Source organism: Macrobrachium rosenbergii, chromosome 49 (genome assembly GCF_040412425.1).
Source record: "Macrobrachium rosenbergii isolate ZJJX-2024 chromosome 49, ASM4041242v1, whole genome shotgun sequence".
NCBI classification, from domain to species: Eukaryota; Metazoa; Arthropoda; class Malacostraca; order Decapoda; family Palaemonidae; genus Macrobrachium; species Macrobrachium rosenbergii.
The window spans coordinates 24,219,756-24,235,923 of NC_089789.1; the positions used below are offsets into that span (position 1 = coordinate 24,219,756).

The window sequence follows — 16,168 nt, forward strand, 5'->3', positions numbered from 1 at the left end:
ATATATATATATATATATATATATATATATATATATATATATATATATATATATATATATATATATATATATATATATATATATATATATATATATATATATATATATATCAGTATCATATATATTTTGGAAATTTTATATACACTACAGTGTATATATAGTACTATTATATATATATATATATATATATATATATATATATATATATATATATATATATATATATATATCATATATCAGCTGCTTTTGGAAATTTTCACACTACAGTGTCGAGAGTACTATTATTTTCCCTTTCCGGTATCCCATAGTTGGTAATTGCAGTTTCTGTTTTAGATTGAGTGGTTCGTGGCGGTAGGTTTCTGTTTCCTTATAGTAGCAGTTATGACTTAAACCATAGACGGATGGTCTCTTGTTTGACACTCTTTCATAAATTGTTGTATTTCAACAGAGATCTTTCACATTCACAATTAATCCCCGATCCTTTTTATCTGCCGAGAGCAACCAGATTCGCTGAACAGCAGCACCAATATGCAGTAATGTGCCTCACTGTCGAGCTTCTAAGTTCCAGTGGTCCTTTATTCCTCACACCGTTGAACTGTGGAACAGCCTCCCAGAGGATGTTGAACTTCAGAAGTTCAAGCGAACAATGCAATGCATTACAGTAGCCTACTATCCTAATACTATTCTTCTTGCATTTTAATACATTTTTATCTGTTTACTAATTTCTTTTTTTAATAAGTGGTACATATTTTTTCTGCATTTCCCTTTACGTTCTCTTACTTCGTAATGAACACATCATATTCTTTGTAAGCTTAAATTTCAAGTCAATGCCCCTTGTGGGCTTGTTCCATATGAATAGGTTTCATCTACAGAATAATAATAACAACAGAGTGGAGGGTAATAAGCAGGCTGCTAAACAGATTACGAAATAAAAGAAAAAGTAAAAATAAAACCGGCAATTCCAGAACCGAAGAAGGTGCATCAGTTACTTCAACTAACGGTAAACTGCTCAATAAAATTCAACGACTTTCGTAAAGGCGTAAATCGTCAAGTCATCGAGGATTAACAACGCACTCCTGGTTGTTCTGCAGTATGGGAGAACGGCGCCAACAGTCGATCGCGAGAAAGTTTGGCGTTAACGACGCTTCTCTTCCGAGACAGCTGGATAATACTATATTGAGAAGTTTTGGCCTTGAAACGTTTATCTAGTGTTTGAATAGCACTCGTGATATTTCGTTAATAGTATTCATGTGCGATTTTATACATCCAAAGAATATAAATTTCTAGAGGACAACTGTTCACACAACAGTGAAAAGTTGCCAGTTTCTTCTTTAAGGTGACAATTAATCCAACAAATGTTTCGGGTAAGTCAGGCTTTTTTTTTTTTTTGGAAAGAACAAACAATACTGTTCACAATTAGTTTCTTTTAGGCAACACAAACTAAGTTAATGAAAAGCCAACCGAAAACAAAAATCTTATTCAGTTAATGTTATCTTTACCGTGTCTACGGCAACTCGACAAGCTTTGAGGCCACAAGAAGTTACATTGAATTTTATTACACACACACACACACACACACACACACACATATATATATATATATATATATATATATATATATATATATATATATATATATATATATATATATATATATATATATATATATATATATATATACCTTCTCACTTTTGCTTTCCTTTTCATCTTTAATAATTAGTTCTATCGTTTCCTTCACCGTTACACCCCATATTTTTTCGTTTCGGCCTAGGGTATGATTATTAAGGTCAATGACCAGAAATAACACGTTACTGTATTCTTCAGATCATGATTGCGAGATCCAACTCTCTCTCTCTCTCTCTCTCTCTCTCTCTCTCTCTCCACGACCATTACTGCTTTAAGATTTGTATCCATAATCCAGATTTACAGAATAATACACAAATATATACATATATAATTATATATGTGTGTGTATGTGTGACAACATATTACTGTACTATACATATATGCATTTGACAAAGCTTAGAAATGTTGAAGGTACAGAGTATAGTGCTGTAAAATAAGTGATACTTGCACAGATGTGACAAGTCGACACCATATTTACACTCTGGTCTATCCATGAATTCGCCTGTTCTCCGGATGTGCTCCGGAATCGCATTCGACTACGCACTTGATTCTTCAACTTGACACGAGTCAAGCTAAGTACTTAGTTTTATGACCCATTTAAAAGTTTTCGTTTCTTAAACTTTTAACGGGCAGGCTTAAAAAATAATAAAAAAAAAAATTTGTTTGCCATAACACGACCACCACTGGCGGAATATGTTCTGTAGTGTATTTGCAAACATAACTAATAACAAAAGTTGACAACTGTCGATCTCTTCTGAATAAATTGATAAATAAATCATAGCTATGTCATTTATTTCAAAATACTATTCCACATTCAGTCATCTGAGCGTGCCATTACGCTAGTACGCAAGACTAATTTACACACTCACATGGCAAGATCATTCATACAATTAGATAAAAAAAAAATGTGTTGACCCTGTAGCAGAGAGAAAGAGGGAAGAGCAATTTCTCACAAGACTGAACACTGGGGCTAGAGTATGCACTTTCATGCAGTCCCGAATTTTCACCTACTGGCGCCACTTACCGGAGAAATCTAGTTCACTCCTCAAATGCTACTAATGTGCCTACCTGCTGTTGTTAGGCTCGGCATGCTCTCAGTGCAGTGAAAGTTCTATTGCGTGCCTATACAGATGACAAAGAAAAACACTTCCACATGGTATACATTACTACTTTCTTACTGAGTTTGAACACAAATGTTTTATAAGAAATTTTTTTCATAACTATATATATATATATATATATATATATATATATATATATATATATATATATATATATATATATATATATATATATATATATATATATATACAGTGAAAAAAATAAAAAAAACGTACAAGGCAGAGAGAGCGTTTGAAGGTGATCAACATTTACTTGATAATAATACAGTATCATCAACATTTTGAGCACAAACAAGGAACTAGTACTGTATACTTGAAAGGTAAAATGGCCCTACCTAATGTGAAATTGATCTGCATCTACTCTGAGTTGCATTTGTTGACTAACTGTTCCTAATAATCTTTGGTACGTGTGCATATGTTCTATAATTATAATGTACCACACAATGATACTGCAACCTTTCTGTATATATCTCCGTTAACTTTTAATACTTCCAGTGAGTTAACTTTTAATACTTCCAGTGAGTTAATACATACAAGATGCTGTTAGTTGTCAAAAGGTTATTACTGAATAAAAAAAAATCCCTCTCTCACTTTACAACCCTAATATGAAAAATAAATGATCTTTTATATAAGTATTTTACAGCACTCTGCGTTGTACCTTCAATATTTCTCATCTTTGTCAAATGCATATATAGTACAGTAATATGTTGTCATAATAGTCAAAGGATTTTTGCTGAATGATATATATTGTAATCCCTCTATCAATTAAGAACGTTAATCTTAAATATTACTTATCTTTAATGAATGAACTTTACTTTACTTTTAACAATTCTCAGTACTTTACATATTTCTCATCTTTGCCCCATGAATTCGGCATTTCCATTGATTCAAACAATGGTGAACTCTAAATTTGACTTACCTGAGGTGTTAAAAACAACATATGAAAATGTGACAACAGTATTTGTAAAGAGTAATTTATTTTAACAATAAATTATACAAAAAGTACATTACAGGGCTAACATGCTCCAGCACAGTTCAAAATATTCATTTCAGGAGTACTGTAATTTCAAATGAGATATTTTTTATAAGTCTATGAGAAGGTCTACAAAAAGTAGGGCATCTTATTCACGTTTCATTTAAAATATGGAAAAATCTACAAGGCTGCAATAAAAATATCTGCTGAATATTATAAAATCAACATTAACTATTTTATATGTATATACATCTGCTAATTTTCTGTCTTTCTCCTCATCTACCTATTTTCTTTGATTACTAAATAACTGATCAAGCAGGTGCAGCATAATCATATTCTCGTAGGCCTAATTTGCATAAACAGTGAAGTTTGTACTGCATTTTATTATTTTTGTTATATGAATGTACAGTATCCATTGGTTTAAAAATAAATGCCTGTTCCACCTGCCTGAGATTATTTGTTCAAAGCTACTGGAACAGATGAAAACAAATCATTCAACTGCCTCTTTTTAAAGAAAAAAGATTAGTTATTTAAAGTAGGTAAATAATTATAAAGCATATTTTCCTCCATTATTTATAGTTCTTACACAGGTACCTTCTTTTTTATTTTCTGATTCTATTAGTGACCTACTTATTAATAATAATAAATTCTATTAACCATTCCCAGAAAATAAAGATTCATTTTCAAATTTAAAATATCTTATTACAGCATACTCCAATCACTGGTTGCATTACAATTACTTCCTCTTAATTGCAAAATAAGGCTATTACAAAACAAACTAATGTTAATTCATTTTTCTCCTTAGATTCGCCATCGATGCCTTGAAGCAAGTAAGGCTTGGTACTTCATCTACCTTGTACTAGTAGTAACAATATTCACTTATATTCACAACATGATTCCATATCGTGGGCACTTGATATTTTCAAAAGATAGGATTAGTAATACATATCTTAATGTTACCAAAAATATTCTTACCACACTACAATCACAACCTCAAGTGACAGGTAAAAATGTAAAAAATACAGATGGTGTATCAAAGTCAAAGACAGTAAATGCAGTACCAGCAGACATACAACTCCATGCAAGTAAATCATCAAACAAAACTGCAGTAAAAATAAGTAAAACTAATGTACAAAACTATCTGACAAGTAATATCAAATCAGACCATCAAAACTTTTATAAAATTGAGATGGAAGAAGACAATGGGTCTGATTTCCAATATATCCCCATAGAATACTCATTTACACTTTTAAAAGAAAGCATTGAAAAAACGCACAAAGCTGCTTTACAGTATTTAAGACAACATAATCTTACAACAAAGGTACCAAATACAGTAAAATACAGAAATTATAAAGCTCATTCAAGCGTCCAAGAATATGAGACTTCCGTGACCACAATAAATCCTGCAGTTAAAACAGGAGTACCTCAAGGCCATAAATATGCAAAAAGCCAAATGAATTCGAAAGAAAATACAAAACAAAACATTGAGAGACCAGAAGACACTTATCATTCAAGAAAATTCACTGTAAGAGATAGAGATAAAGCATTTCTTAATATAAGAACTATGATGACTCCTTGCAATTGTGTAAGGGAACTACAATCAAACCTCCAACTCTATCCTCCCACAAATGTAACTGAAAAACAGATCTTGCAAAGGATAAATACAACATTTGGAGACTCAACATGTAATGACTGGGTCACAATGCGTGGCTACCACCAAAAGGTAAGTTATGTATGCATGCTGAATACCAATCCATTCACTGATCATGAAGAGACTGCAAAAAGACTTTTCCTTAAAAAAAAAAAAAAAAAAAAATCTGCATTCCCATTCACTCACCCTTCTGGTTTCTGGGTCAGATGTAAGCAAAAATGGGTCAAAATGAGCCATGAGAACCAATGAAAGAAGGACGAAGAGAAATTATTTGACTGTTTTAGAAGGAATGTCATGATGCAGCCACTTCCTGATGCTTCTTTGCATTACTGACTCTAATATTGTGCTAAATTTTTCAATCACCAGAAATGAAATTGTGCTAATACCCTATCTTCCTTTTCACAGGTAATTAGTTTCAGCCTCTATGGAAAATTTCTCAACGAATACTACAACAACACACCATCAATTATCACGCAAGTATCATCCACATACCCTGGATGGTTAATTCGGATTTACCATGACATGAATCTTGAAAGAAAAGAACAAGAACAATGGATGTGCTCCCTCATTTGTAAATATCCAAATGTGGATTTCTGCCATGTCAAAAACCTGACTGGAGGTAATAAAGAAAAACTAAAACTTATCTACCCAAATTAATGATTATAAAACTTATCAATTAAAGATTAAAACTTTAATAACTGAAAACTAATGGTTCTCTGCCTATACAGTATCTAGGATTATAGAGTAATGCAAATACATAATTGACAACCACTTCTTTAAAATGTTTAACATACTGTACCACCAAACAAATTATTAATATATTGTACAGTGAAGATTTTAAAAATTGTTCAGAAATTTGAAAGGAAAAATATTTCAGTAGGTAGTATATACAGTAATTATCCTGACCAACTATTAACTTTAAAGAAATCTGATCTTTAACAGCACTGCAGTGCCTCTACTGTAATGCTTACTTTTAACTCTAAAATTACCAACACTGCTATAATTTTTTTGCAACTTCCTTACCCTTTCTTTATTCTTGGGGTTTTCAAAATAATACTCAAGCATACTTAAACTTTCTCTACAGTAATTACTCTATAATTCCAAGAAAAATTTGTAACATCCATAAAAATGATGAAAGAACATTAAAAATATATTAGAATCTTCTTTTTCTGCATCATTCCCCACTTATATGTGAGGTCGATGCTTTTGACAACTTTTCTCCACCTGGCTCAGTCATACACACTGTTTGCTGATAATTGTTTGTCTCTCAGATATTCTTTAACAATATCCAGCCACCTTCGCTTCAGTTTTCCTCTCACTCTCCCACCAGGCACCTCCATCTGTATCACTCTCCTCCCTACATGTCTCATCCCTTCTCATACCACTGGTCTTCTTTCCTGTGCCTTCTTTAATAGTTCTATGACTTTAGTAGTTTCCCTTGTTCTTTAATTCTTGGTCCTATCCACTTCATCACTCCACACACCCATCTAAGCATTTTCATCTCTACTGCATCCAATTTCTTCTCTTGTGCTCTCTTTACTGGCCACATTTCAGCTCCACGTATCAATGCTGGTCCCACCACTGTCTTATACACTCTTCCTTTAACCTTTATGTTGACTCTGTGGTCACACAAGATGCCAGACATCTTTCTCCAATTTTTCCATCCAGCCTGCACTGTGTTATTTCTACATCCAAATTTACATCACAAGCTACAGTTGAACCAAGACACCTACTTTCTTCTACTCTGTTCAACCTTGTCCCTTCCACACTAATCTTGGACTCTTGATCTTCGTTGAACCTTAGGTATTCAGTCTTCTTTCTACTAATCTTTAATCCTTTGTCTTTCAGTACCTTCCTCCATTGGTCTAATTTTGGATACACTAACCCTCTGTTGGTGCTTCATATCATGATGTCATCAACAAACATTAAACACCAGGGGGAATGATCTCTTATTCCTGGAGATAACACATCCAAAATCAGGTCAAAAAGATATGGACTTAGAGCAGATCCCTTTCAGTTAACCCAACATTGCTTCTAACCTGTGTTCTTGCTCCTTCGTACTTATCTTGGACCAACCTCACATACTTCTCTGGTGTTCCCTTTGCTCACATACACCTCAAAAATATACTCTACAAACTCTGAGCATATTACAAGAGATGTTACCGAGCTAGATTACAACACCAGAAGTGAAATCCACCAATCTGATGGAATTCAAGAAACTCTTTCAATCTTACAGCTTCTGAGCACATAATAATAAATAATTAACAAACAAACAACTTTTCAAAGGTGAAAACCACAAAAGTTACCCATGCTCCCATTTTAATAGGCCTAGGAGACCTAAGTTGGACCATTGGATCCATCTGGAGAGTCAGTGTTCTTGGTGACCCCCTTGTTACCCAATTCTTGATCAGAGACATGGATTCTCCTATACTACAGCGAGAAATTGCAGCAGTGAATGACTGGCTTGAGTCACGTAAGGTAGGAGCAACTTTTCCATTTATATATTCTTATGTCACCAAGCACTGTTCAACCTCAAGTCAATATCTGAAACTTTTATATTTCCTATTTGCCTCAAAATCAATAATCAAATCATGTTGAAGTTCAAAGTTGAAAATCCTGACCTAAGCAGTCATAACTAGTAGAGAGTTATCAGTACTTTTTGTTCCAGTGCTTCCACTTCATGAGAGATAACCCTATGCATGATCAACCCATAATGGCAGGAATGTGGGGAGGCTGTAATTCCTTTTACCCCGATGCAATGCCACGGCTCAGGAATATAGTTTTCAAGTGGTCTAACAAGTCTACATCACACCATTCAAGAGACCAGCTCAACCTTTCAGTATGTACATACCATGTCAACAAAGTACAGTGCAGTATAAATGTTGAGGTATTCTTTAGTAAGAAAACACTAATTACAGTTTTTATTTACTAATTACAGTATATTTTAATGCCTTTTCTTCCAGTGGCTACTGTGGCCAACTTTCAAAAAGAATCACACAGCACATGATGCCTATTCATGCCTTGAGTATCCAGAGTCTCGCCCATTCCCAACAAAACGTCTGAACTTTACTTTCATAGGAATGCGTACATCCAGAAATGAGTTTGCACATGATAAAATCAATATACCCTGTCCTGTACAATGTAGACCAGCCAATCACAAAGATTGGACATTCTGTTAATTTAAGACATTCCTCTATTTATCACATATTAATATGATTATTGTAACTGTGTAATGAAAGTTATGTATTAATAAATTTTAATCAATATTCCTGTTACCTTCAATATAAGGAAAAATGTTGAAAAATAAGACCAAATATGACCGTTACATGGGGAAAAATATAGTAATGGAGTCTCCAAAACACTGTTCTGCAAAGTCACATGTGAATTAAACCTGACTGTTCAAAATTTTGGCATCAAAAATTCAAAATTTCCACAAAGGATCTTTGGAAGTGTGGAACCTGTCTTTTACTATAGTATGCAGATTATAAAGGACTTGAGACACCACATCCAGCTGCTCTCTAAATCATCACACCATTAAATGAAAAAATAGTTTATTCTAAGACCTGATGAATAACAATGTAAGAAAGATTTCACCAGTAAAAACAAATTAGCTGACAATAGTCTAAAAATCATACTGTAATAAAGATTACCCCAACAGGTTTTGAATATATCAGCAACTTTTTCTACAAGAAAGTGCACAAAACAGAAGAATGGAGAGAAATCCCCCAAAAAGAGGAAAATCAGACACAGAAACCTTAATGATAATGTTACTGACATTACTCTAAAGATGAGTTTAACACTGCTTTCAACTACTCAGTTGCCATCAGTCAGTTTTTAAATAACTAAATTGTCAAGTGTGAAGAACATAAAACTACAAGATTCATGGCTTACTGCATATGAGCTTGGTGATAATTTTATACCGTTGTTCATTGCATATTATTTTTTGTGCTAAGAGAATATTTTGGTGCCATTTTAAAGCTGAATAATTGTACAGTACTTTGTGATATGGTAAAATATAAAATAAAGTCAAAATGACAAGTTGCAGTTAACTAAAATTAGAAATTATTTTTTTTAAATAAGATAATACTGTAACAACACTGCACCATCAAAAAGCATAAATTTATTTTGTATGATAAATTTCTTTTCCAATGATATATATTTTGTTGATACTTATGCCTGTTGTTGCATAAAAAATCTAAGGGAGTATATGTCACTATTTTCATGATTAACTCAAACTGGCTTTGATAATTTTCTTTGCATGGCCTCAGCTTTAGGAGAAGATGGAGTTCAACCATCTGCATCACCCTCAAACATTATCTTATATTTGCCAACACTGGAATCTCAGATGATTAAAAATCACCATTCTTCTACAATCCACAATCATGAATTTGATTACCAAGTTAAACAATTCACCATACATTAACTTAGATCACTGAGTTCTTAACATTGCACGATCCATTTCCGTCTTAAATTAGGCATTAAAGATAGTTACTGCTTACAGTAAGCTACTGCAATACACTTTAGATGGTACTACTGTACAGTATAGGCAGCCCTTTGTTGGCCGAGTCGGTTGAGCTTCAGACTGTCACTCGATGGGCCAGAGTTCAATTCCCGCGGCCGGCTGATGAAGAGTTAGAGGAATTTATTTCTGGTGATAGAAATTCATTTCTCGCTATAATGTGGTTCGATTCCACAGTAAGTTGTAGGTCCCGTTGCTAAATAACCAATTGGTTCTTAGCCACGTAAAATAAGTCTAATCCTTCGGCCAGCCCTAGGAGACCTGTTAATCAGCTCAGTGGTCTGGTAAAACTAAGGTATATTTAACTTTGTACAGTATAGGTTCTTTGCAGTATCTCTTCAGGCCCCAACTACTTTGCTTCCTGCTTTTTACTTTCTATCCACTTCCTTTAAAAACATTGAAGCATTAACTTATCTTGTTCTATTCTCAAACCACATTTTAAAAAATCTTTTTGATGAGCCCCATGAGAGCCAAGAAATCTTATTCTGAGGACTTGTTAAACTCCTTGAAAATAATAATAATCTAACATTTGGAGAACTTTATGGTAGCCCATGATGCACACTACAATCTTTGGTAAGGGTCATGTTGGAGAGGTATCAAATGACATCAGCTCTTCCGGACCAATTCTTTTCCATCCTTGGAGAATTGAACCTCAATGGAGCTGTGTTACCTTTGTTTCTTGAGAGAGAGAGAGAGAGAGAGAGAGAGAGAGAGAGAGAGAGAGAGAGAGAGAGAGAGAGAGAGAGAGAGAGAGAGAGAGAGAGAGAGAGAGAGGAGAGAGAGAGAGAGAGAGAGAGAGAGAGAGAGAGAGAGAGAGAGAGAGACTCACTAGGAAGTTTTACTACAGACAACTTCAAAAATGTACCCCACGGAAGTATTAGATCTGAATGCGCTAACAGTTTCTATTCACAGGTGTTTTGGGAAAAAATCACACTGTATAATGCTAAAATGTAGCCACTACTGTAATTATTTCCATTTATTTAAAAATGCACATTTTTGTAAATCGGAATATCAGTCTACTAGTACAAGACCACTTCACAAAACATGCAACTTTATATTTTTGTTAGGTATGTCACAACATTCTTGCTTTCATTGCAGATCACTGCACATGCAAGAAAGCTTATCCAATGCACAGCAAACCCAGGCAAGGTCAACCAGCTAACCTAGTTTAACCTGGAGAATGAGCGACACAAAGTAGAGGCACCTCTGCCAACTTGTGACTGATCCCACAATCAGGCCTACAACAAAACCTTCTACAGTAACTACAACACAATACTGTATCTTAGTACATTGATGAAATAGTTAAACTCCACTAGAAAAATAGCATATGAAAACACATATGAAATCTATGAAAACAAAATTATATAATCTATGATCCATCTAACATTAAAATGAGATTTAGAGTTCAATAAAAAACACAGAACTGAACAGTGAAGGTTTCACTACTTGACACACAAGGTCATCATACATCAAGTTTTAATTTTTCTCAGTGACACAGGAAACCTAGTCTCTGAGTTATGATCATTGATATACTCAACCACAGAAGCCAATTCTTTCAACAGATAACAATTTGATTCTGACTAAGCCATTGTCCAATTAACAATACAAGCAGTCCCCGGTTTACGACAGTCTCGGCCCACGCCATTCCAATCTTACAACACTATTAAAAATTATTCATATAAAAACTGGTCCCGACAAAACACCGAAAACCCAACATTACGATGCGGTTCCAACATAACACTGAAATCCCGATGTTACCGCGGTTTCGACATAAACCCGACGTTACTCCAGTTCCGACATAAACCTGAAAACCTGACGTTACGCCGCCGATTACTTATTGTTCCAACTTACGCTGAATTTTGACCTACAACAAGCCGTAGGAACAAATCTCCGTCATAACTCGGGGACTACTTCCTAAAATCAGAAAGTCAAATTTTCAACAATATCCACAAACTTGATTTACTGTATTGATCTCCTTGATATAATGAATTTTTCAATTGCCAGGTCTTCACCAAGTTGTCAACAAACTTTTAGTAGTGTGTGGCCATTACAAATGTCAAATTGTCATAAGGCAATTACCCATATGAAGTTTTATAGCAAAAAATTTTCAATTTACCAACTACTGTGATTTGGGGTGTACTGCCAGCTCTTTATGATAACTGATATTCACATTAATTTCCTTTCAATACCATTACCTACATATATTAATATTGTCCAACAAGACACTAACTGAATCATACTGAAAAATTGCATCTTCATATAATATCTGTTATTAAAAACTATACATCACAATACTTCTGTTGGAGATTGCAAATAATCCATCAAAATTTTTCCTCATGTGCTGTTACTACTCTTTCAAGTTACTGTAAATAATTCTTCAATATGTCTTCATCCCAAATACAGCAGCACAAAAGCATTAAGAAAATTCCTGGTCAATTATTATCTTTATGAAAAATCAATTTAAGCTGCAGGCATACTATTACATTTCCTCTGATTTTTTATGAATTTCCCAATGGAAGAAAACAGGTGTTTCCTACTTTTAGAAATTTCCTAAACTAGTTAAAAAATGTGACAGCGCATAAAAGATATTACTGTTTATTCATCAAAGCTGGAACTGTTTCGTTATTTCTTTAAAAAAAAAAAAAAAGTTACTTTTTGGGGGCCCTTTTTTTTTTAGCACATCTACATTCATCTGACAGTATACAAACTTGATATCAAGCTTTATAATTTGGGATGACTGGTACCTGAGATGAGGTATGTATCTTATATTATATATATATATATATATATATATATATATATATATATATATATATATATATATATATATATATATATATATATATATATATATATATATATATATATATATATATATATATATATATATATATATATATATATATATATATATATATATATATATATATATATATATATATATATATACAAGTATATATAAGCCAGAAAAATGATAAAAAATGCATCATGCCTGAGAACCAGAACAGTTTTTGGCTGGTGGTTAAAACTAACAAAAAAACCCACAACATACAGACATAATGATTATGGCATGAATCAGTCCAAATGAATAGCTGTATACTTTATCAAAATATACAAAAAAGTATAATTACTCGAAACAGCTAAAGAAAATGGATGAAACAAAAACCAATTTTTCGAGAGAGAGAGAGAGAGAGAGAGAGAGAGAGAGAGAGAGAGAGAGAGAGAGAGAGAGAGAGAGAGAGAGAGAGCTATGAAACTTACCTATCATCTGAGTGAGATTCTCCTGTTCGTAGTACCCTAAGAGGAAGGACAAAATTAGGGCGACACCGAACACCAGCACCACCAGCAGGGTCAGAACCACCACTGTCTCTACGATGCGGGCTCTCAGTCCCTGTAAGATGAACACTATTCAGTATCTTCAATAATGAGGAGTTGCAATTAAGACTAATAAAGAACTGATAGTGGGGGTAATAATATTTTAGGTACCTTTTTCCTATTGATGACGATCAAAGTAGTCAAAAAGAATGTTGATTTAATGAATATTAGGATGATAAAAGTTTATTATTATAACCCACAGACTGCTTGCATCTATCATCCTACAATTGGCATCAATACTAATCAAAACTTCATTGCCCGCCATTAATCTACAGGCAACGACTATCATATCTTTAACGTTCAGCACTTACATGTTTACGAGATTAATGTGCCATTCTTACACAAAAGAACTACGGAAATTAAATATCACATATACGTTACTTACATAAAACATGCAAAGTAAAATGAATTAGGAAAGGGTAAAAAAAAAAACTTCATACATTAAACAATTAAAACACACATGGCATCAACTAATTCCCTGTGCTAACTGCTTTTCTTACCTTCTTTGAGCCCGGAAAGCCTTCGGACTCCGTGAAGAGATATGCGAAGGGAAGACCCACAAACAGGGACAAATTGGAGAACAGGAAGATGATGTTCCACAACCCTGGGAAAATATTTAAATATGTTAGTGTTTTTTCTAGCATCACCACCTCTTTCAGAGATATGTTTGCAACTTATTGAATACAATTACTAGAAAGACCTGCCAGAGGACTTCCGTAATATAAATGAAGACAATCCTTCATCTTGATAATTTATTATCATTAGAGTTCTCGCAACCTGACCTTATTTTATGAAGGAAATCAAATATAAGTTTATTTGATAAGTTCCACAAAACAGTAAAAACCAAATGAAAAATAACATCAAATTAGCTTTTAAAAATTTAGTTATACACTGGGCCATCAAATGCAACCGAGGAAAATACCACTGTTTATCTGAGCTAGAGACTAAGCATACTGAATAAAAAAGTGAATTAAAAGACTTCGTATACTGGGCAAATTAAAAATCAAAGAAAGTCGAGAGAGAGAGATGAGTCAAAATAAGCTTTGGCCCGACGTAATTGCATGAAGGGAGAGCAGTAGATAAAGTCAAGCTACTCCTTATTCCCCTTCCACTTGTTTTACTTCCATTTTATTCTCCTGCATGGACGAGGGAGCATTCGAAATGCAAACTCAAACCATCACTAAAGAATAGCTAGCTACAGATGGCACATCTACTTGAAACTAGGCTTTTAAGCCTGCATATTTTATAGCGAACACAAGCATGTAGACCAAATTTTATAACAATATAAAACACCTGCAAATGACAGATGGCACTGAACAACATTTATTTATCAAATGCTTCATTATTATGTATGTGGTACATCTGTTTGCGTATTTATTCAAATATCATTGGCATTAGTATTTTAATATAAATTACATCTATTCTCTTTTTTCAAAAGTCAACACTAGCAAGTGGAGGCTCCCAAAAGAATATGTTCGTTATGCATAACAACATTCATTACTGACGATATTATCCACGCATGCTTTATGTTCTCAATCGCTCATAAGTAAAAATGAAAAACAATAACAATAGCTGTCGAAGGCATCTTGCCTCGAGTATCTCTGGTCCCTGTAAACCTAAGTAAAACGTTGTGCAGAAGGCGAAGTGCGATACAATAACACCACCATAACCGCACAGCCGTGAGTTAAAGGACCTCATTGAAATCAAGGACACAAAAACACACATACACAAAGACTTGGATTGTAACTTAGCAATTGGATGGCCCCACCAGCTGCTCGTGTGATAAACAGAAGTGAAGTGATAGCGCTCGCATGTATCTGGCTTTCGGGTTCTACGTTGTTGAAACGAAACAGGCAACTAACATCAGCAACTGGCAACCTCTCAATAGCAAAAGCAGATGATAAATAGTTACAGAAAATACAACGAGAGAAAGAGAGAGGGAAATTTTTTCTATGAACACATCGTTAGTAGATCTAATTCGACGAACATCCAACAACCATAGAGCTTCACCAGTTGCCGACACGGGACGCAGAAACCAAAGGAGTCGATAGGAAAATCTACTGTTAGTAAGGATGCAAATGCTCTACTGTCTACTTTTCACCATAGTACCGAAGGACAAAGCTGAATGCCACATACAGTCATAATTCCTGAAAGTTTAAGAAGATCAGCAGTATTTCTTTCCGTCTCCCATCATGCTACTGAATTGCTGTAACCCTTCAAATACTTCAAATACCGTAATTATAATTCGGAATTATCACCTTCAACCCTTCACTCCACATTCACTGCTTCCCCTCTCCTCGTACCTGCCCTCGAGAAGGTTACTATGTCGTCCCTCCCATGGGCTTCTGCACGAGAAAGAACGAGACATTCAATTCTAGGCAAGTACAGTACAAAGCTTCTCCTTACCCTGAATGAGAGAGAGGTTGAGCCACTGCACGTAAAGGGAGTCGCGGTACAGCGTAAGTACTTCGTTGCTCATGATGCTGATGGGCAGGAGGAGGACCGCCCCCAACGACACCGATAAGCTAAAGGTGCACAGCCACAGCCTGGAAGCAAGAAACAAAAATCAGTTTTGACGAAAGAAATGGGCAGAATGATAATCAAACAATACCATGGATAACATTCGTAAAATAAACCTCCAAATTAATTAGATCAATATTGATTACAATAAACCCCCAAATTTATTAAGTTTATTAAAATAAACCTCTAAATTAACTGGTGTTAATGTTGATGCATTGAATTCATGTGTACGTATGGAAATATCTGACAACATTAACTCTTAAACTGACGTAGGCACAGGAACGCCAAGTAATTCTGTTTTGATACCCACAACCTCATTCACACAAGCTTTTTCTCTAAAATCAGCAGGTGATTCACATAACTGCAATAAGAACAGTCAGTTA

The 16,168-nt window shown here is 34.2% G+C and overlaps 2 protein-coding genes across 3 annotated transcripts in view; one reads left to right on the forward strand and one right to left on the reverse strand.

The window, feature by feature from the left end:
* Positions 1-16,168, reverse strand: part of lili (LMBR1-like protein) — a 128,071-nt gene that overhangs the window by 16,317 nt on the left and 95,586 nt on the right. The window contains exons 3-6 of one of the 2 annotated variants that reach the window (XM_067092925.1): positions 15,672-15,811; positions 13,766-13,869; positions 13,152-13,281; positions 11,054-11,128 (exon numbers count right to left, since the gene is read on the reverse strand). In XM_067092925.1, the coding sequence (XP_066949026.1) occupies positions 11,054-11,128; positions 13,152-13,281; positions 13,766-13,869; positions 15,672-15,811 (449 nt within the window). The remainder of the gene's footprint in view (positions 1-11,053; positions 11,129-13,151; positions 13,282-13,765; positions 13,870-15,671; positions 15,812-16,168) is intronic. The other variant, XM_067092926.1, reaches the window with a different exon arrangement.
* Positions 1,109-8,637, forward strand: LOC136832173 (uncharacterized). The gene is made up of 6 exons (XM_067092924.1): positions 1,109-1,364; positions 4,526-5,443; positions 5,777-5,990; positions 7,698-7,849; positions 8,040-8,210; positions 8,335-8,637. Exons 1-6 carry the CDS (start codon positions 1,356-1,358, stop codon positions 8,548-8,550), a joined length of 1,680 nt encoding a protein of 559 aa, XP_066949025.1. The 5' UTR covers positions 1,109-1,355; the 3' UTR covers positions 8,551-8,637.

Excerpts from the sequence above, each read along its gene's own strand:
- LOC136832173 (XM_067092924.1), top strand. Across the intron at positions 7,850-8,039 it reads ACTGGCTTGAGTCACGTAAG|TGCTTCCACTTCATGAGAGA; the intron begins GTAGGAGCAACT and ends TTTTTGTTCCAG. Across the intron at positions 8,211-8,334 it reads GAGACCAGCTCAACCTTTCA|TGGCTACTGTGGCCAACTTT; the intron begins GTATGTACATAC and ends CTTTTCTTCCAG.